The 19,096-nt window shown below is 53.8% G+C and overlaps 1 protein-coding gene across 5 annotated transcripts; it reads left to right on the forward strand.

Moving 5' to 3' along the window:
- The first annotated feature begins 547 nt into the window (after positions 1–547).
- Positions 548–18,812, forward strand: TAOK2 (TAO kinase 2). 5 transcript variants are annotated; one of them, XM_006942169.4, is made up of 19 exons: positions 553–1,291; positions 4,346–4,512; positions 4,700–4,771; positions 4,870–4,971; positions 5,467–5,512; positions 5,645–5,741; positions 5,891–6,004; positions 6,110–6,201; positions 8,231–8,324; positions 8,422–8,503; positions 9,306–9,473; positions 9,632–9,910; positions 10,078–10,239; positions 11,741–12,106; positions 12,189–12,392; positions 12,681–12,920; positions 16,074–16,286; positions 17,263–17,445; positions 17,538–18,812. In XM_006942169.4, the coding sequence occupies exons 2-19, from the start codon at positions 4,381–4,383 to the stop codon at positions 18,057–18,059; spliced, it is 3,168 nt and encodes a 1,055-aa protein (XP_006942231.1). In that variant the 5' UTR covers positions 553–1,291; positions 4,346–4,380; the 3' UTR covers positions 18,060–18,812. The 5 variants fall into 5 exon arrangements, with proteins under 5 accessions (XP_006942230.2, XP_003998727.2, XP_006942231.1 ...); XM_003998679.5 differs by having other exon boundaries at positions 554–1,291; positions 9,650–9,910; XM_006942171.5 differs by lacking the exon at positions 17,538–18,812 and adding an exon at positions 17,018–17,125 and having other exon boundaries at positions 554–1,291; positions 17,263–17,405.
- Positions 18,813–19,096: the final 284 nt, after the last annotated feature.

The following is a 19,096-nucleotide window of genomic DNA, read 5'->3' on the forward strand; positions in this document are numbered from 1 at the left end:
GTGAGATGCCTGCTTCCCGAAGGGATTTGACAGACTGAGTTTTCCTAGCAGATTCCTCGAACTTAGGAGCCCACGTCCTGGCTGTATGGTTACTAACCAGAGCAGTCCATTTTCCCGCCTTTTCCGAGCCCAGCAAGCCTCCCTCCCTTGCCCCTCCCAACAGCTACCCTACACGCAGGCGCAGATCACGGCTTCTTCTTTCCTTCCACTCGCGCCCCCTCAAAGCTTCCCCTAGCAACAAGCTCGGGCTCTGCGCTGAGGAGGAGCGAACGCATGCGCCGAAGCCCTCTCCACCGCCAGTTGTCGGACTGCGCGCTGAGCTCCTCCCCCTTCAAGCCTAGCCCTTCTCCCCGCCTCCTTCCATCCCAGGGTCCGCGTGGCGGGGCGCGCGCGCACTCCGGCTTGGTGGCTGCACATCTCCCAGGCCGCGGCAGTAAGGATAGAGGGGCGGGGCTATTCACTTAGGGCTCCGCCCCCTTTGGCCCGGCGTCCCTACCGCGCCTGCGCGCTCCCGCCCGGTCTCCATCTTGGAATTGGGAGGAAGAGAGAGAGGGAGACCGGGACGAGACCGGGGCTGTGGTGCGGAGAGAGGCTGAGGCTGAGAAGAGGAGAGGGAGAGAAGGCGCGGGGACCGCCCTTAGCTACAATCTTTCAGCTGCCCTCAGGAGAGGAAGGGGGAAAGGGAGGAGACCGGGGCGGGAGTAAGGGCTGTCACCCTCGGACCCCGGCGTGAGAGGGGCCGTGCGGCCGGACGTCCTCGGGGTGGGCCCCCTGTCGGTGGCCGAAGACCTGGGGCTCAGGCCCTTCCGTCGTGAATTTCCGGGCTTGACTCCTCGCTTCTCAAATATCCGGGTATCAGCCCCTCAGATCCCACATATCCAGGACTCGGGTCCTAACCTCTCTAAACCTGGGGCTCCGTTTCATAGGATTTCAAATATCGGGTTCAGGTCCCTGCGTGCACCAGTATCCGGGGTTCATTCCCCACGCGTTCAGGTATCAAATTCAGCCTCCCTTCGTTCAAATATCTGGGGTTCAGACCCCACAATCAGAAATCCGGGATTCAGCAACTGTCGCCCTCGCGGAGGAGGAGGACTGGACCGCGAGGTCAGATCAGGTTGTCACCCCCTCCCCTCCAGGGGAGGCTTCCCGGGCCCGCCCCTCAGGAAGGGCGAAAGCCGAGGAAGAGGTGGCAAGGGGAAAGGTCTCCTTGCCCCTCTCCCTGCTTGGCAGAGCCGCTGGAGGACCCCAGGAGGAGGCGGAAGCGCTGGGGCACCATAGTGACCCCTACCAGGTGAGACGGGGTGCAGGGGCGCGGGTCCCTGTGTCTAACATTGAGAAGAAAGCGTGCTCCTTTTTGAGGAACTGGGCCTGGGTAGGCCCTCTCCTCAGGATGAAGCCCAGTGGGCCAGTGGTCAGCCTCTGGCTAGCCGTGCCTTCTGCTGCCACCTTGTTCCTCTTCCTTCATAATATCTGTTTCATGGGGGACCTCAGGTGACAGGGTCTTTGATGTCATGGGGGTCACGCCCTAAGGTGCTTGAGCTAATTAGATGGGTTTGCACTCTTTTGCTCTTCTCCCATGTTCACTTTGTCCCTCACAGCTACCTGTTCTCCATTATACCTCTTTCTCCTGATTGCTCTGGGGTGTTGATTCCCTTGCCTCTGATCTCTCTGATGGGTCCACTTAGCTTTTTTTTTTTTTAGGCATGATCTGGTTGGATTTCTTGTCCTTTGAAGGAAGTGTGTGTGTGCATTTGTGTTTGGGGATGCCTGGCAATATTTTCCCCCACCTGTATTGTTACCTTCCAACCTCCTGCTGATGGTGATACATTTGTCAAGCGGTCTGTCATTTACAAGTGTTTTATATCTGTTCTCTCATGTGACACCCCCCCCCCATTCACCCTGTGGGGGCCTCTTTTATTGCCGTCTTCCCATTTTACAGTTGAGAATATTGAGGCTCAGAGAGGTTGCTCAAGGTCACACAGTAGCAGAATCAGGATTTGAACCCAGGTTCTTGATGAAGTTTTGCCCCTGCTCCATACCTGCCTCTTGCCGTCTCTTCTTGGCCAGGGGTCCAAAGGGGAATGAGTTGGGGTGAGATAGAAGAATGGGGGGTGGGGTGGGGAGAAGAGCTTCCTTTTTAGGAGGACTGTACTCAGAAGCTTTCCCTGATGGGAAGCTCTGGCTCCTGTCTTCTGTCTCATGGATTTTTCTCCCTACTGTGACCTTCATCTCTACCCTGATTCCAGTCTTTGGTCTGGGTTCCTGAGAGGGTTCTGTCTTTTGACAAATGATAGCCATAGTGGTGTCTCTTCACAGTTAAAGCCAAGCTGCTGGGGTAGGATGATCCCCAAAGTCTTAAGTCCTTTTTGTGGTGACCCTGGAGGCAGGGAAGGAAAAATCCATATGCTGAGTGTCTGCATAGTGTTCTTATGGATGAGATCTCATTAAAAATCTCACAACAGTCCTATGCTGTAATCCGTTTTACTGAAGAGAAGACCAAGCATAAGGAACTTACTCAAAACCCTGTTGCTGTATGTTGCCAATGAGATGTACTGTTAGTGTAGTTTAGGGACAGACAGACTTGGGTTTCCCCATCTGCAGAATGGTGATAACATTGTCCCTTGAGAAGGTGGCTGTGATTTAGCATAGACCTTGGTAATTGCTCAAATGTTCATTATTTGAGGAAGAGGCCCCGTGTGATATTTTGTTGGCATCCTTACATGTGGCCTATGGTCCTGGGTTGACATTCTGGGCTGGGTGCTGGTAAAGAGGTCAAGAAGATTCCTTTGGCAAGTTGTGAGCACCTGCCTGTGTGTGTGGGTGTGTGGTGGGGGTGAGGGGTGCTTGGCAGGGTTGCTGGCAGGAGAATGGAGAAGGGGGCCGATTCTGAGCAGCTTGGGAGCTGCTGAGGGCTTGGCTGAGGGCAATCAATCAATCTCCTAGGCTATTCTGAGCCCTCTGCACCCTGGGGGCCCACCGGAGAGTCAGGCTTACTTCTTGCCCTCCAGCTTCCAGTTGGGCTGAGACAAAATTAACAACACAACAGGAAACAATGCCCGACAGAATATAATTACATGCTAAATTGTTAGGTGCTTTAAAGGAGCTAGAACTCTGCCCTGGGAGTCCAGCTCTGCTGAAGGCTCTTTTGTGCCTAAATTCCAACAAGTGCTTAGCCAGGAGCTTGGCCTGGCATTCCCTGGGGAAAAGGGGCGGGGTCCTTGGCTACCAGGTACTGCAGGCTCTTTCTCTGGGTGTTGGGCTGGGTGCTCTAGGAGCTCTCCCCAAAGGCTGAAGTGGTCAAGGGAGGCTTCCTGCAGGAGGGGGCTAAGAGAGTAATAAGCACACAGGCCTGACTGGAGAGAAGGTCCTCTTCTCTGACCTTGAAGAAGTCCTCCTTCCTTTCTATGCCTCAGTCACCTCATCTGTGAAATGGTGATCACTATCCTGCCCTGCTTGTTTCATAGCGCTGTTTTAAAAACAGTGGTAGAGGACCAGCTTTGGATGTCACTTAACCTTTCTGAGCCTGTTTCCTCATTGCAAGATAAGGGTACCTCGATAGTAATACCTCACAAGGTTGTGGCAAGGGTTGAATGAGAGAGATGCATGTAAGGTGCTTACTGTACATGCTCAATAAATGTTATTTGTACACCACAAATGTCCTGTACTTGTGTGTGATGCATATGCAATTGGACTGGTCAAGTAAGACAGCCCAGGTCACAGAGAGGTCCCCAAAGCCAGCCACCATTTCTGTCCCTGTCCTTCCCATCCTCCCTGCCACAATGTCCCTAGCTCTTTTTGAGAGCAAGTCTTCTGGCCCTTCTGGGCCAATACCCACTTCTAACAATGGCCGGATTTCCACTACCTCCGGCCTGGCCGTTTCCTGCTCTCTTCCAGGGTGTGAGAGGTTGAGGGAGGAGGGGGCCTCGACGCCAAGGGGAACAGGAAGGTGCCTGGAAATATTTGGGGTATGGGACTTGTGGGACAGGACACTTGGGAATCTGGGGTTCTGGCTAGGAGGTGGGATCTTTTATTCTTGAGGGGAGAAGTAGGGGGGTTGTAGGGAAATGGATCTTACTGAGGGCTGAGGGGGGTGGTGAGGATGCTTAGCTCTCAGTCTTCCTAGCAGTTTTAGGGACTCCAGGGACCCGGCCCCCGTGCTCTGGTTGCTAGGGCAACTTCATTTTTTTGGAGCTTTGATGTTGTTCCTAATCTCCCCCCTGCCCTTCCTCAGCGGTGCCTCCCCCTCATCAGGGAACTAGGGGAGGAGAAGGCAGAAATTTGAGGGGTCCCTGCCTCTCTCTGAGTGTCTCATCTTCGCTGTAAGGGTCCCCTCTTCATTCTCCAGGTCAGGCCCCACTCTCAGGGCCCCCAGGGGCCATCATGCCAGCTGGGGGCCGGGCCGGGAGCCTGAAGGACCCTGATGTGGCTGAGCTCTTCTTCAAGGATGACCCTGAAAAGCTCTTCTCTGATCTCCGGGAAATTGGCCATGGCAGCTTTGGAGCCGTGTACTTTGTAAGTTGGGGCTTAGGAAAATGGGGTAGGGATGGGCACTGCATTCTTCCCCCTGTGGACCTCCAAGCCTCCTTCTGCGCTGCCGTACCACACCAGCCTTTCCCGCCCTCTCCTTTGGGGCCAAAAAATCTTCCTGCTGCCCAGTTCTCACCAAGGGCTTTCACCAGCTTCTGGTCTGGTCTTCTAGGCCCGGGATGTCCGGAATAGTGAGGTGGTGGCCATCAAGAAGATGTCCTATAGTGGGAAGCAGTCAAATGAGGTGGGTCAGGTTTGACAAGAATGGTAAGGGACAGAGCAGGGGACCCCAGGCTCAATGTGCGGGCTGAGTAAACCTCTTCTCCCCTGACCTCCTCTCAGAAGTGGCAGGACATCATCAAGGAGGTGCGGTTCCTGCAGAAGCTCCGGCACCCCAATACCATTCAGTACCGGGGCTGTTACCTGAGGGAGCACACGGCTTGGGTGAGCTAGCCCACTGAATCTGGCCTGATCTTTGCCCCCATCCTTGTCCTGGTCCAGTCTCTTAGTGGGCCCTGTTCCAGGTGCCATTATGGGGACCTTGGAAGGGAGGAAGTCTCTCCCAACCTCTTTAGTCCTCAGGCAAACCCATGGACAACAATGTCTCCAGAAAGAGAGGCTGGTTTGAAGAGAGTCATAAACTGTTAGTAGTTGGAAAGGGGCATATGGGCTGGAGGAAATGGAGATATAATGGGGCTTTGAAAGGATTCAGATGGGAGTTGTGGTATCTTGTCTCCCCTTCCTAGGGGAGGCCCTGACTAGGAACTCTCCCACCACCACCACCACGTTTTCTCAGTTGTCCTTCCTCTTTGTCTTCACCATGGAGGTAATGCCTGAGTGAAGGATAGGCAGAGAAGCTCTCTGTTTGGATCTCTGCCCAAGAGAGGTGGGCCAGGGGTGACCAGATGTGCTTATCTCTGACCCTTCACCCTTTCTTAGCTGGTGATGGAGTATTGCCTGGGCTCAGCTTCTGACCTTCTAGAAGGTAAGTGGCTCTTTGGCCAACAAGTGGGAGAAGTGAGAAGAGCAAAGAAGCTGTAGGGAAAGGGATCAGGGGAGCTTGTTCCAGCCCCACCCTTGGGCTCCCTCAGTTTGATGTTTTTCCCTCACTCCCCAGTGCACAAGAAGCCCCTTCAGGAGGTGGAGATTGCAGCTGTGACCCATGGGGCCCTTCAGGGCCTGGCTTACCTGCACTCCCACAACATGATCCATAGGTACAAGGAACATTGACAATGGCTGGGAGGGGGTGCGCTCTACACCACTTATTCAGCTGGGCTGCAGCCTTCTTGGAAACCTGGTGCTAAAGCCCCTTGCCCAGCCTTCCTGAGATGTATGCCTCATCCTTGTGCTTCATCTCCGGCAGGGATGTGAAGGCTGGAAACATCTTGCTATCAGAGCCAGGCTTGGTGAAGCTAGGGGACTTCGGCTCTGCATCTATCATGGCACCCGCCAACTCCTTTGTGGGCACCCCGTACTGGTGAGTGGGATGGTGGTGAGTGGAGGGAGCCCCTAGGATGTTGGGAGCAATAGTTGGCAGAGTCTGGGCAGGTGATAAGCCTCTTTCTCCTGACCATTCTCCCAGGATGGCTCCAGAGGTGATCCTTGCAATGGATGAGGGGCAGTACGATGGCAAAGTGGATGTCTGGTCCTTGGGGATAACCTGCATCGAGCTGGGTAAGGACGACATCCTCTGTTTCTTCATCCTCTTTTCTCTCCACTGCTTTCTCTTTCTCTGTCTCTTTCCATCCCCATACCATTTCATTCTCAGGCCTCCAAGCTCCTGTCCATTTTGACTGTACCTTTGACCCCCAAGTCAGGCAGCTGTCAAATCCTGCCAGTTCTTAGACCTAAGGATATCAGAGCATTCTTTTCCTGTCCACTACTCTAGTTTTACTTTTTTTTTTTGAGTGCTAGCTTTGTACCACGCTATGCTAGCAGGTTTTGGGGGTATAGCAATGAATGAGGTTCTTGGCCTTGTGGAACTTACATTCCAGTTGGGGAAACAGATGTGTTTTCTCTTACTGGGACAGAAGCTGAATGGAGGTTACAGGAGCAGTACAACCATAAAGCAAGAGACTTGATCTATTTTCAGGGGCTAAGGAATATCTTACAGCAGATATCTAAGCAGAACCATAATAATAGCTGTTTGAAAGACTATAGGGAAGAGCATTCCAGATAGGTAAGAGCAGGCTTGCGGAGCTGAGACTGGCTTCAGTTGTTTGAAATATTGCCGGTAATGCCATGTAAAGAGCAGTGAATGATAAGGCCAGAGAGTAAGGCTCACGTGAGTTCATGAGGCCTTGAAGCCTGTCCGGGTTCTCGTCTCTGCCAGCCTATGCTACTGAAATTAACTATTAGTGAGGTAATGTTTGTAAAGCCTCCAACACAGTGCCCGGCACAGACAGTTGCCCAAGAAAAGAGATGCTGTTAGTCTCTCTTATCAACAACTTCCTGCCATGATCTTTCCTACCTCCAGTCTCTTCTTCCCTCCAGTCTCTCTTATGTCAGAGAGATCTGCCCTAGCCGGGTGCTGTTGCTTCGCTCCCCTCCTCAGAGCCATCAGTGCTCCCCATTCCCTTCAAGACCTATGCCATCCCTGCGCTTCCTTCCACCAAGCTAAAAGCCCCGCTTTCTGAAAGTTGGCTCTCACCTTTGTAAGCTCCACACTCTGAGTGTGCCATGAACTTTTCCACTTTCTTAACTTGGTTTGTATTTTGTCTTCTGCCCGAAGTCCGAGATTTGGACACGCCCTTTCCCTCCATGTCCACATATGTGCATTTGTCACTCGAGACCACAGCTGGGCAGGTGATGCAAATACATTGGAACAAGCCAGGTAGAAGAAAAATATAGAGCTGTCCATTTTATTCCTACTTTTTGGTAGAGATGTGGACGCCGAGAAATATTTCTCTGTTATTGAAAAGAAACCACCAGTCCTGGTTATAAGCAGATAGTGCGTATCAAAGAAGTAATGTGAAAAAGATTACGGCAAACTGGAGACTGCTATTGCTTTGCTCTAGCCCATCGTTATGCGTAAGTGTCGGCTCCTTTTCACCACATCTAAGTTTTTAGAAGAAACCGGACATTTAGGTTATTATTACTAAATTGCTAGGTTGGAATATAATTTAAAAATTGCTATTTGGGCCAAAAACATAACAAAACATTTGTCTGGGCCTCGAGGAACTCCTGGCTTGCAACTTCTAATCTAAGGCCCAGCTCCAATATCCCTTTTTCCAAAAGACCTGCCCTTAATCCCCTGCACACCTACCAGCTTGAGAACCCACATGCACTCCCAGCTTCCCAACCATATTTCTGTCTCCCTCTTGTAACTTGATAGTACTTGTTGAGTTTTACTTAATCTTTCCTGTTAGGCTAGAGGTTCCTTGAGGACAGAGCCTGTCTCTTGTTTTTCCTTATCTTTCCCTTAACACTTAGCAAGTTTTTTGCTCTTACTTGGCACCTAATAGAATGTTAGTTGGGCTGATAACTGCTTCTTTCTGCCTTTGATCTCTATTCCATTGTGTACAGGGGAGAGGATGGGTGTTACATTTTATGGAGGAAATTAATTGAGATGATGAGAATTGCTCAGGGCCATACAGCAAGGAAGTCAGGGAGCTGGGGTGTGAACCCAAATCCTCTGATTTCCATTCCACTCCTCTGCCCATCTGCCACCTCTCACCTTCTCCCTGTTCACCTTTCTCTGTAGCGGAACGGAAACCACCGCTGTTTAACATGAATGCGATGAGTGCCTTATACCACATTGCACAGAACGAGTCCCCCGTGCTCCAGTCAGGACACTGGTGAGGACTGGGATTCCTGGGCCCAGGGGTTAGGCCATAGGGTAAGGCTACCTGGCTTATGGCCTCCCCCCCTTCCTCATCCTCTCATGACTTCTAGGTCTGAGTACTTCCGGAATTTTGTTGACTCCTGTCTTCAGAAAATCCCTCAAGACAGACCAACCTCAGAGGTTCTTCTGAAGGTAAGGGCCCACTGGCCTAGCATTCTCCTAGACCCATTGCCTGTTAGAACCACAAAACCCTTCAGTGAAATTAGTGATTCCCAGCTCTTCCTCCACCAAGAACTTCATGTATGAATTCCCACCCGCATTCCCAGTGCCCAATGGACTCTGTGTTTTGCAAGATTTTGTCTACCAGACTGTCTTTATTTATTAAGTAATAATTTGTTTTCCCATCTTTTGTTAATCAAAGACGTATATAATTGCCAGCCAGAGCTTCTGGTCTGCGTGCGATAACCAGGGTTACCACACTGATCTGATGTAATTCAAGCCAAAAGCCTGGGTAGCCTTGTCATGGGTAAATGTATGATTTCCCTTAGGTGTGTTTTGAGATATCAAAAGTAGAGGGGCCCCCATTCCCTTCACAGATCCATGGGGCCTAAGGAGCCCTAGTTGGGAACTGATGTAGACAGTCTAGTTTGACCTACTTGTTTTGTAATTGTGGGATACCTTATGAAATCCAGAGAGGCCTCATGACATGTCCAGGGGCACACAACATGTTGATAGAGGACCTGGACTAGAATCCAGATCTCCTGACTGTTCTTGTCTGTCAGCTGTGCTTAGAGGAACAGGACCCTGTCTGGGGAGGGGTGATTGGGTGGTGAAAATGTGGGGGCAGGGCTTACCTAGCACAAGGCCAGCATCAGCTCCTGGTGGGCATGGGCCCCAGGGAAGTTCCTCAGGCCAGAGGGAGTGTCAGGGCCCATGGGGTATTTGGGGTGGGGGTAGGTGCTCTGCAGCAGGCCTCAGTGTTCTCTCCCCTCAGCACCGCTTTGTGCTCCGGGAGCGGCCACCCACAGTCATCATGGACCTGATCCAGAGGACCAAGGATGCCGTGCGGGAGCTGGACAATTTGCAGTACCGAAAGATGAAGAAGATACTGTTCCAAGAAGCACCCAATGGCCCTGGTGCTGAAGCCCCAGAGGAGGAGGAGGTGACCCAGCTTACCCTGCCACCCTTTTTTCCCCACTGTGTTTTGCTTGCCTCCTAGCAGCTGCTTGGCTCACCTTCCCTCTCCTTCCTCCTGCCCTCTGTCTCCCTGTGCTATCTCCATATACATACCCCTTATCCTTCCCCTTCCCTGCCCAACAGCCTGCGCCCTGTCCACAGGAGGCCGAGCCCTACATGCACCGGGCTGGGACGCTGACCAGTCTAGAGAGTAGCCACTCAGTGCCAAGCATGTCCATCAGCGCCTCCAGCCAGAGCAGTTCAGTCAATAGCCTAGCTGATGCCTCGGACAACGAGGAGGAAGAGGAGGAGGAGGAAGAGGAAGAGGAGGAAGAGGAAGGCCCTGAAGCCCGAGAGATGGCCATGATGCAAGAAGGGGAGCATACAGTTACCTCCCATAGTTCCATCATCCACCGACTGCCGGTATGCAGCTCACCCTCAGGAGGCCTGATGGTGACAAGGCCGAGCCCCAGCTCTCCCTCCCAAGTGTGATTGCTCCTCCTCTAAGTCAGACTGGGTCTCCAGGGATCTCCTCTTGGGCCCAATGGCCTCTGAACCTTGGGCATCCCTTTCACCTTCCCTTCCTCTAGGGTTCTGACAACTTGTATGATGACCCCTACCAGCCGGAGATGACCCCAGGTCCTCTCCAGCCACCCGCAGCCCCAGCTCCCACCTCTACCACCTCTTCTGCCCGCCGCCGGGCCTACTGCCGCAACAGGGATCACTTTGCCACCATCCGTACTGCCTCCCTGGTAAGTGTAGCCATCCTCCCTCAGCCTGGATGCCCCAAACTCTTAAGTCCAGAGAGGATTTGTTTTTCCCCTCTGGCACTGGATTAAGTTCAGATTCCGCTCTCACTTTTTGTTGCCGTCTTTCACTTTCTCCTCTCCTTGACCCTCTCCATTCTCTTCTCCCAATGGACTGTTTTGGTCACATTGCCCGATGTGGGTATTCCTAGTTTGATAAACTCTTCCTCCATTTTCATGGCTAGGCTTAAGTAGCATGTCCTGGGGTGCCTTCCCAGGCCCTTGACCAGCCAGGTGTATCACATCCCTGTGCTGTGGTGCTTCTAAATGACATTATGATAGGTGTGCTGGATTTTATGCTCCTGGAGGGCAGGAATAGTGGCCAGTGTCTGCCTCATACCATGATTGGCTCTCAGGCTCACACACATGCCTGAGTATTTCATCCTTCCAGCTCCTCTGGAGAGAGAGGGTATGATCCCAGTTGAGAGATGAGGCAGTGGTGACTCAGACATTCTGCTTGTCCAAGGCACTTGCCGAAACACCTTTGGTGGTTTTCAGATTCTCAAATTAAGCAAGACTGGTTTTCCTAAGATCAAGTCATGGTAATGTTTTTCTCAGTTCACAGGAAAAGATGGGTAGACTTTTCATAAAACACAGTCTTTCATCCATACTTTGAGTAAACCTTTAGATTTCATTCTTGCTTAGTTGCAAACACCAACATTAATTCCATTATGGGCCAGTGATTGGTCTAGTATATTCTTATGGGACAGCTCTTCAGATCCTGTGATGCTTAGTGCTTTGTTGTACTGTGTAGAGAGGTCCAGGGTTTCCTGGACCTGATTTCCAGTCCCTGATTTCCAGGGACTTGGCCACCTGGACTAGTTGGAGTTGTGCCCACTTGACAATGGGACCTGAGCTCCAAACCTCAGATGTGGACATCCAGGCCCAGTGTTCTTGATACTCCCAAATCTCAGGGCCCAGATCCCAGCTGCATACCTGGGCTGTAATGAGTCCTCAGTGTTTGCTGAAGGGGAAGAAAAATAGTGTTTGTTAGTTCAGAGTGTTCTAGACGCTATTATGCATGTATCAGGCGTAATCTCCACAGCTTTCTATAAGGAGGTGGTATTGTCCCATTTAGCAGATAAGGGAACTGAGGCTAGTGTCATTAACTTGCTTGAGGTTACCTGGTTAGTAAGTGACCAAGCTGGGGGTTGGGCCCAGGTATTTTTGACTTTGAACTAACCTGAATTGTTGCCACTTTTGCATCGGGCCCTGCGCGCGGCACCTTTTATCGACTCATTCAGTGATATCAGCGTGTGAAATAGACTGTATCTCCATCATCCAGTGGAGGTGGCAGACTCAGAGGGGCTACGTGTGATGAAGGCACCAAATGAGAACTGAACCCATGAGTCTGAAATCCGTGTTCACCAATAGAGCATGAAAACCGTGTGAGTAATGAGATGAGGCCAGGACTGAGCCCCACTTCTCATCCTCTGTCCTGCCCCAGGTCAGCCGTCAGATCCAGGAGCATGAGCAGGACTCAGCCCTGCGGGAGCAGCTGAGTGGCTATAAGCGGATGCGACGACAGCACCAGAAACAGCTGCTGGCCTTGGAGTCACGGCTGAGGGGTGAACGTGAGGAGCATAGCGCACGGCTACAGCGGGAGCTTGAGGCACAGCGGGCCGGCTTTGGGGCTGAGGCAGAAAAACTGTCCCGGCGGCACCAGGCCATTGGTGAGAAGGAGGCACGAGCCGCCCAGGCCGAGGAGCGAAAGTTCCAGCAGCACATCCTTGGGCAGCAGAAGAAAGAGCTAGCGGCCCTGCTGGAGGCACAGAAGCGAACCTACAAACTTCGGAAGGAGCAGCTAAAGGAGGTGAGGTGGGGCTGCAGCAACGGACAGGGCCTGTGGTGGGTGAGGTGCCCTGACTCCCTGCCCTCCCCACGGCCTTGCCCAGGAGCTCCAGGAGAACCCCAGCACACCCAAGCGGGAGAAGGCCGAGTGGCTTCTGCGGCAGAAGGAGCAACTCCAGCAGTGCCAGGCAGAGGAGGAGGCGGGGCTGCTGCGGCGACAGCGTCAGTACTTTGAGCTTCAGTGTCGCCAGTATAAGCGCAAGATGCTGCTGGCCCGTCACAGCCTGGACCAGGACCTGCTGCGGGAGGTAGGCCACCCCACCCTCCATCCCCCTCCCCACAGCACAGGCACCTATTTTTCCCTCTACCCTCTTTCGTGCTGTGGTTTGGCTTCTCTTCCACACCCCTTGTTTCCTCGTGCCTGTCACCCTGCTAGAGCTCCCTGGGCTTCCATTCCCAGGTCAGCCAGCAGCTTGGCTCCTTTACACCCCTCAGCTCCCCATGCTCAGCTCCCTCTGCCAGGGAGTTCTGGGGCTCTCTTGACACCAACAAGGCTTCCTGACTGAGCTCTGGGCCCTGCCTCCCTTCTGCCTCAGGATTTGAACAAGAAGCAGACCCAGAAGGACTTGGAGTGTGCGTTGCTGCTGCGGCAGCATGAGGCCACGCGAGAGCTGGAGCTACGGCAGCTCCAGGCTGTCCAGCGCACACGGGCCGAACTCACCCGCCTGCAGCACCAGACAGAGCTGGGCAACCAGCTGGAGTACAACAAGCGGCGTGAGCAAGAGTTGCGGCAGAAGCATGCAGCCCAGGTTCGCCAGCAGCCCAAGAGCCTCAAAGTACGTGCAGGCCAGCGTCCCCCGGGCCTCCCGCTCCCCATTCCTGGGGCTCTGGGACCACCCAGCACAGGCACCCCTAGAGAAGAGCAGCCCTGCTCATCTGGCCAGGAGGCAGTCCTGAACCAAAGAATTCTGGGAGAGGAGGAGGAGGAGGAAGCAGTTCCAGAGAGAAGGATTCTGGGAAAGGAAGGGGCTACCCTGGAGCCAGAGGAACAGAGGATATTGGGGGAAGAATCAGGAACCCCTAGTCCCAACCCACAAAAACATAGTTTGATTGATGAGGAAGGTTGGGGTCTGCCTGAGGAGGAGATAGAAGAGCTTAGGGTCCCATCCCTGGCGCCCCAAGAGAGGAGCATTGTGGGCCAGGAGGCAGCTGGGGAATGGAGGTTATGGGAGAAGCAGGACGGGAGCCTCCTGGATGAGGAATTTGAGCTTGGCTGGATCCCAGGCCCAGCGCTGACCCCAGTCCCCGAGGAAGATGAGGAAGAGGAAGAGGGGGCGCCAATTAGGACCCCGAGGGATCCTGGAGATGGCTGTCCCTCACCAGACATCCCCCCTGAACCCCCTCCAACACGTCTGAGGCATGGCCCTATTAGCCAGCTCCCTGGACTCCTGTCCCATGGCCTCCTGGCTGGCCTCTCCTTTGCAGTGGGATCCTCCTCTGGCCTCCTGCCCCTGCTACTTCTGCTGCTGCTCCCACTGCTGGCAGCCCAGGGTGGGGGTGGCCTGCAGGCAGCGCTCCTGGCCCTTGAGGTCGGGCTGGTGGGCCTGGGGGCCTCCTACCTACTTCTTTGTACAGCTCTGCACCTGCCCCCCAGTCTGTTCCTCCTCCTGGCCCAGGGCACTGCACTGGGGGCTGTCCTGGGTTTGAGCTGGCGCCGTGGCCTTATGGGTGTCCCTCTGGGCCTTGGGGCTGCCTGGCTCCTAGCCTGGCCAGGCCTGGCTCTACCTCTGGCAGCTCTGGCAGCTGGGGGCAAATGGGTGCGGCAGCAGGGCCCCCGGATGCGCCGGGGCATCTCTCGACTCTGGCTGCGGGCTCTGCTGCGCCTGTCGCCTGTGGCCTTTTGTGCCCTACAGGGCTGTGGAGCTGTGGGAGACCGAGGCCTATTTGCACTCTACCCCAAGACCAACAAGGATGGCTTCCGCAGCCGTCTGCCCGTTCCTGGGCCCCGGCGGGGTAATCCCCGCACTGCCCGACACCCGCTAGCCCTGTTGGCGAGGTTTTGGACCCTGTGCAAGGGCTGGAACTGGCGCCTGGCACGGGCCAGCCAGGGTTTAGCCTCCCACTTGCCCCCTTGGGCTATCCACACACTGGCCAGCTGGGGCCTGCTCCGAGGTGAGAGGCCCAGTCGTATCCCCCGGCTGCTGCCCCGTAGCCAGCGCCGGCTAGTGCCCTCTGCCTCTCGCCAATCAGCGCCCGGGACTCTAATTGGGCGGCGATCCCGACCCCGCCAGTCCCGGGCCCTGCCTCCTTGGAGGTAACCGACTAGCTCTTCCCCTGCCCGAATCTTAGAGCATCGAGCACTTTATTTCCCACTACTCAGTGAGGTTTCTCCAGTTCCAGTCCTCTCCTCCCTTTCACCCCTCCCTCCTTAGTACACTTCCCCACCTCAGCCCAGTCCTCTGGACCTCTAGACAGGCAGCCTCCTCCACCAGGAGTCCAGAAGTTACACTTTGTGTTCTCCTGACGCTCCTCCCCACCCTAAGTTATTGCTGTTCTCCCACTGTGTGTGTGCTCATCCTCACCCTCATCAACTCAGGCCTGGGGCCAGGGGTGGCGGTGGGTGGGAAGTCATGTTTTTTTTTTCTCTCTTTGATTTTGTTTTTCTGTCTCCCTTCCAACCTGTCCCCTTTCCCCCACCAAAAAAAGAAAAAGACAAACACAAATAAAATATCTGAGCGGAACTGTACCTTTGGCCCAGGCTGCCTCTGTCTGCTTTGTCCTGCCGCCTAGCCTCCCCGGTATGCCCCCAGTCTGGACCCTTGGCCCCCAGTTCCATGACCTCTTCACCCCCATCTACGTTATCTTAACCCCTTTCACTCCTCAGCCTCATCCTCTCTGCCTTCATAGCTTCGTTGCACCATGACCACCACCAGCTCAGAGGTCTGGGCCCCTGTTGAGCTTCCACAGAGCTTCTTGGCCCCACAGCTCCCCTGTTGGTGGGTTCTTTTCCAGAGAGTGTCCTTAGGTTCCGGGGCCTTTTGTCCTTATCACCTGCCTTTTGTCCCAGCCCCTTCCCTATGTGGTTCCCTTCTGGGAACTGAATATCTCCCCTGGCATTAATTAGGCTTTACCCTAGAGGGCTTGGGGAAGGGACTGCAAACTACAGTAGGGGGTGGTGAGTTTGGGGGGCCAGGCAGAGAGTGGGGGCATGGAAATGGGATTGGTTGTGGGCTTGGAGTGGGAGCTGAGTGTCTAAGGGGCTGGGCTGGGACGTGGAGATCTGGTCAGGGTAGCAGCTGCTGGCCCATTGAACCTGTCAGGCCCTTTCTGGCCACCTCCTTTGCCCCTTTCCCTTACGTGGCCCTAGATGGGGCCACCCCATCTTATCCATTTCTCAGCTCGGAGCTTATCCTCCTTCCCTCCCTCCCACCCTAAGGTGTTGAACCTGGGACTTTCTCTGTCTTTCCTTAGCTGTGTCGCTCTCTTCCATGGGTGTGTTATGTGACTTGGTTTTCTCACTCTTGTGCACGTTCTGTATCTGCTCACTTGGTTTCTGTCTCTGGGTTGTATTTCCTCTGTCTTTGCATGGTCAGAGCTTCTTGTGTGTACTCCGTACCCTAAAGATTCTCAGTTCTCTGTCCACGAATTCTCCTGCTGTTTCTTGTGTTTTCTACCCAACCCTGAACATGCTCTTGGAACATGCTCTTGTTTACTTGTATCTCTTGCCCATTGAGAATCTTCCTGATCTCTCTTCAGCACAATCCCATCTCTCCATGTCTGTCTGTATACAGCTCCCCCCGCCCCCTCTGTCTAACATGTTTTCTGTTTCTCTCCCTCTCCCTGTCTCTGCTTCTGTCTCCTCTCCTCCTCTCTCTCTTCTCCCCTTCTCCCCTGGTTGTTCCTCCTCCTCCTCCTCCTCCTCCTCCTCCTCCTCCTCCTCCTCCTCCTCTCCCTTGCCCCCATCTCCCCTTGGTCCGTCCACTGCATAGTCTAAGGAGCTGCAGATCAAGAAGCAGTTCCAGGAGACGTGTAAGATCCAGACTCGGCAGTACAAGGCCCTGCGGGCACACTTGCTGGAGACCACACCCAAAGCTCAGCACAAGAGCCTCCTTAAGCGGCTCAAGGAAGAACAGACCCGCAAGCTGGCGATTCTAGCCGAGCAGTATGACCAGTCCATCTCAGAGATGCTCAGCTCGCAGGCGGTGAGGCCTGGGGTCCAGGGAGGGAGCGTGGTGGAGGCTGGCCTTTGTACTCCCGCCTTGGTTATGGGAAGTTGGAAGTGGGGGGGTGCGGGGAAAGATGGGGCTTTTGTTCTTGGGGGAAACTCGGATACTCTCCCACTGTTAGTATTCTCCACAATGGTTTTTTTTTTTTTTTATCTCTCTTGAGTATTTTCTTAAGGTCTTGACAAAGCCAGCCTGACTACTCTACCAAGAACCACCAAGGAAAGAGTGGCTATAATTGTTTCCTGGGCCTGAGTTAGTTTAATGTGTGAACAGGGAGCAAATCAAAATGATCGTGGCCCTTAGGCCGATTTACCCAGACTTCTGAGGATTTTGAAGATTGCTGTTCTAAAAGTGATCACACAACAACACTGGAATGGGCCAGTTAAAAAATACCCATAGCGTAAAAAGTGACAGTGCCCCTATTCATTGCCATTCTCTCACCCAATCCCATTCTCTGACCCAATCTCAGTTAACTGTTAATAATTGTATTTTAGGTTTTTTCCCTATGCATATTTGAAAGATTACACAAAATTATAAACAAAAGTAAGATTGTGTTGTACATACTGCTCTCTTCTTTTTCCACCTAGTATTTCTTGGACATTTTTCCATGTCAGTACACCTATCTCATTTTTTAAACAGTGTAGAATTTTCCATGGTATGGACGTACCATAATTTATTTAACCCATCCCTTATTGGTGGACATTTAGGTGGTTTCCAGTATTTTGCTATCACAACGCTTCAGTGAACACCTTCGAGCACATGTGCAAGTATACCTGGGGGATAAATTCCTGGAAGTGTAATTGCTGTGTCACAGGGTATGGCGACCTTTCATTTTGATAGATGTTGAGACTGGCTGCTTCTTGAAACCTTAGGGCCCAGGCCTACCTGGGGCAGGGGAGGATTGCGGGGGTGGGGGAGGAGGCCCCTAAAATTAGTTCTCCCTGTTTGCCAGCTACGGCTTGATGAGACCCAGGAGGCAGAATTCCAGGCCCTTCGGCAGCAGCTGCAGCAGGAGCTGGAGCTGCTAAACGCCTACCAGAGCAAGATCAAGATCCGTACCGAGAGCCAGCATGAGCGGGAGCTGCGGGAGCTGGAGCAGAGGGTGGCTCTGAGGCGGGCGCTCCTGGAGCAGCGGGTAAGGGGGCTCCGGCACCAAGAGGCGCTGGGGAGGGCAGGCTCCCCACCTCCTGCCCCCGGATGCGCTAACCTCTTTTCTGGGTGTCCCAGGTGGAAGAGGAGCTGCTGGCCTTGCAGACAGGGCGCTCCGAGCGAATCCGGAGTTTGCTCGAGCGGCAGGCCCGTGAGATCGAGGCTTTCGATGCTGAGAGCATGAGGCTGGGCTTCTCCAGTATGGCTCTGGGGGGCATCCCAGCCGAGGCTGCTGCACAGGGCTATCCTGCTCCACCTCCTGCCCCTGCCTGGCCCTCCCGTCCTGTTCCCCGATCAGGGGCACACTGGAGCCATGGCCCTCCTCCACCGGGCATGCCCCCCCCAGCCTGGCGTCAGCCCTCTCTGCTGGCTCCTCCGGGTCCCCCAAACTGGCTGGGGCCCCCCACACAGAGTGGGACACCTCGTGGTGGAGCCCTGCTGCTGCTAAGAAACAGCCCTCAGCCCCTGCGGCGGGCAGCCTCAGGGGGCAGTGGCAGCGACAACGTGGGCCCACCTGCTGCTGCAGTGCCTGGGCCTCTGAGCCGTAGCACCAGTGTCGCTTCCCACATCCTCAATGGTTCCTCCCACTTCTATTCCTGAAGTGCAGGGTGGATGAGCAGATGAATGGGGCAGGGGCAGGGGCAGGGGTGGGTGGAGCCGGTTCCTGGAGGGCTGTAAGCTTGAGGTCCATCCACAGGTGGGGGACAGGATGTTGGCTCCAGCTCCCCTTAGACCTCCTCATCTCATGAGCTTCTTGGGCTGGCCAGTGGCCCAGGGCCAGCTTGGGCCTCGGTGCCTCAAGGCTGACCAGGAGCCCTTGCCTCCCCACCATGGTGCCAGGGTCTCTCTCCATCACAGCCTTGGGAAAGGAGGGAGATGTGCGTGTCAAATATTCATCTGGTCCCCTGGGGGAGGGGAAGGGTGGGTCTAGATATATTATATTCAGAGAACTATACTACCCCCTGTAATGGGGCCATGGACTGGGGATGCCAGGCCCCCCAGACCTGAGGTGTGGCAGAGCAGGTCTGGGTGGGGAGAACAGAAGGAAAAGGCCTTCCTAGGAAAGGATCAGGATGTTGTCTTGGGGTCAGGATGCCTGGTCTCTCCATTCCCCCGTTGCTGTCTGACGTCCTGTGCCGTTTTGTCCTTTATCTTTTTTCTTTTTCTTTTTTTTCTTTTTTTTTTTTTTTTTTTTTTTTAATTGAGATCAGAGCTGGGGCAGGGGAACAAGGGAAGGACCTTGGAAGGGGCTGCTTCCAGACCTGGGGGCAGTCGTGGGAACCCCTCCCAGCTATGGGGTTGGCACAGAGCCCCACAGCAAGCTTTTAATAAACTGTTGGTTATTCTAACAGACCCCGGGACTCACCCTTTCTGTCTAAAGTATGTATTAAGGACTGTTCGTGGGAGGTGATAGTGTCATTTGTATTTAAAAAGAGAATTTATTGGGATGTGTAACTAAAAATTTCAGTGATTTTAATGACTTCGGGTAAGACTGGATCCACAACTTTAAAGGAGGTCATCCATCTCCTGACTTCTGCTTCCCTTTGTTTTGACTTCAAAGATTTCAAAAGGTTCACTTCACACCAGGCTCCTGGCAGCTCCAAGCCTGTATCTTCATAGCAATCTCAACAGCAAGA

Source organism: Felis catus, chromosome E3, assembly GCF_018350175.1.
Source record: "Felis catus isolate Fca126 chromosome E3, F.catus_Fca126_mat1.0, whole genome shotgun sequence".
NCBI classification, from domain to species: Eukaryota; Metazoa; Chordata; class Mammalia; order Carnivora; family Felidae; genus Felis; species Felis catus.

Coding starts and splice junctions, on each gene's coding strand:
- TAOK2 (XM_006942168.5), top strand. CDS start 4,381: ATGCCAGCTGGGGGCCGGGCCGGGAGCCTGAAGGACCCTGATGTGGCT. Junction 4,772..4,869: donor GTGGGAAGCAGTCAAATGAG/GTGGGTCAGGTT, acceptor ACCTCCTCTCAG/AAGTGGCAGGACATCATCAA. Junction 9,911..10,077: donor CCATCATCCACCGACTGCCG/GTATGCAGCTCA, acceptor CCCTTCCTCTAG/GGTTCTGACAACTTGTATGA.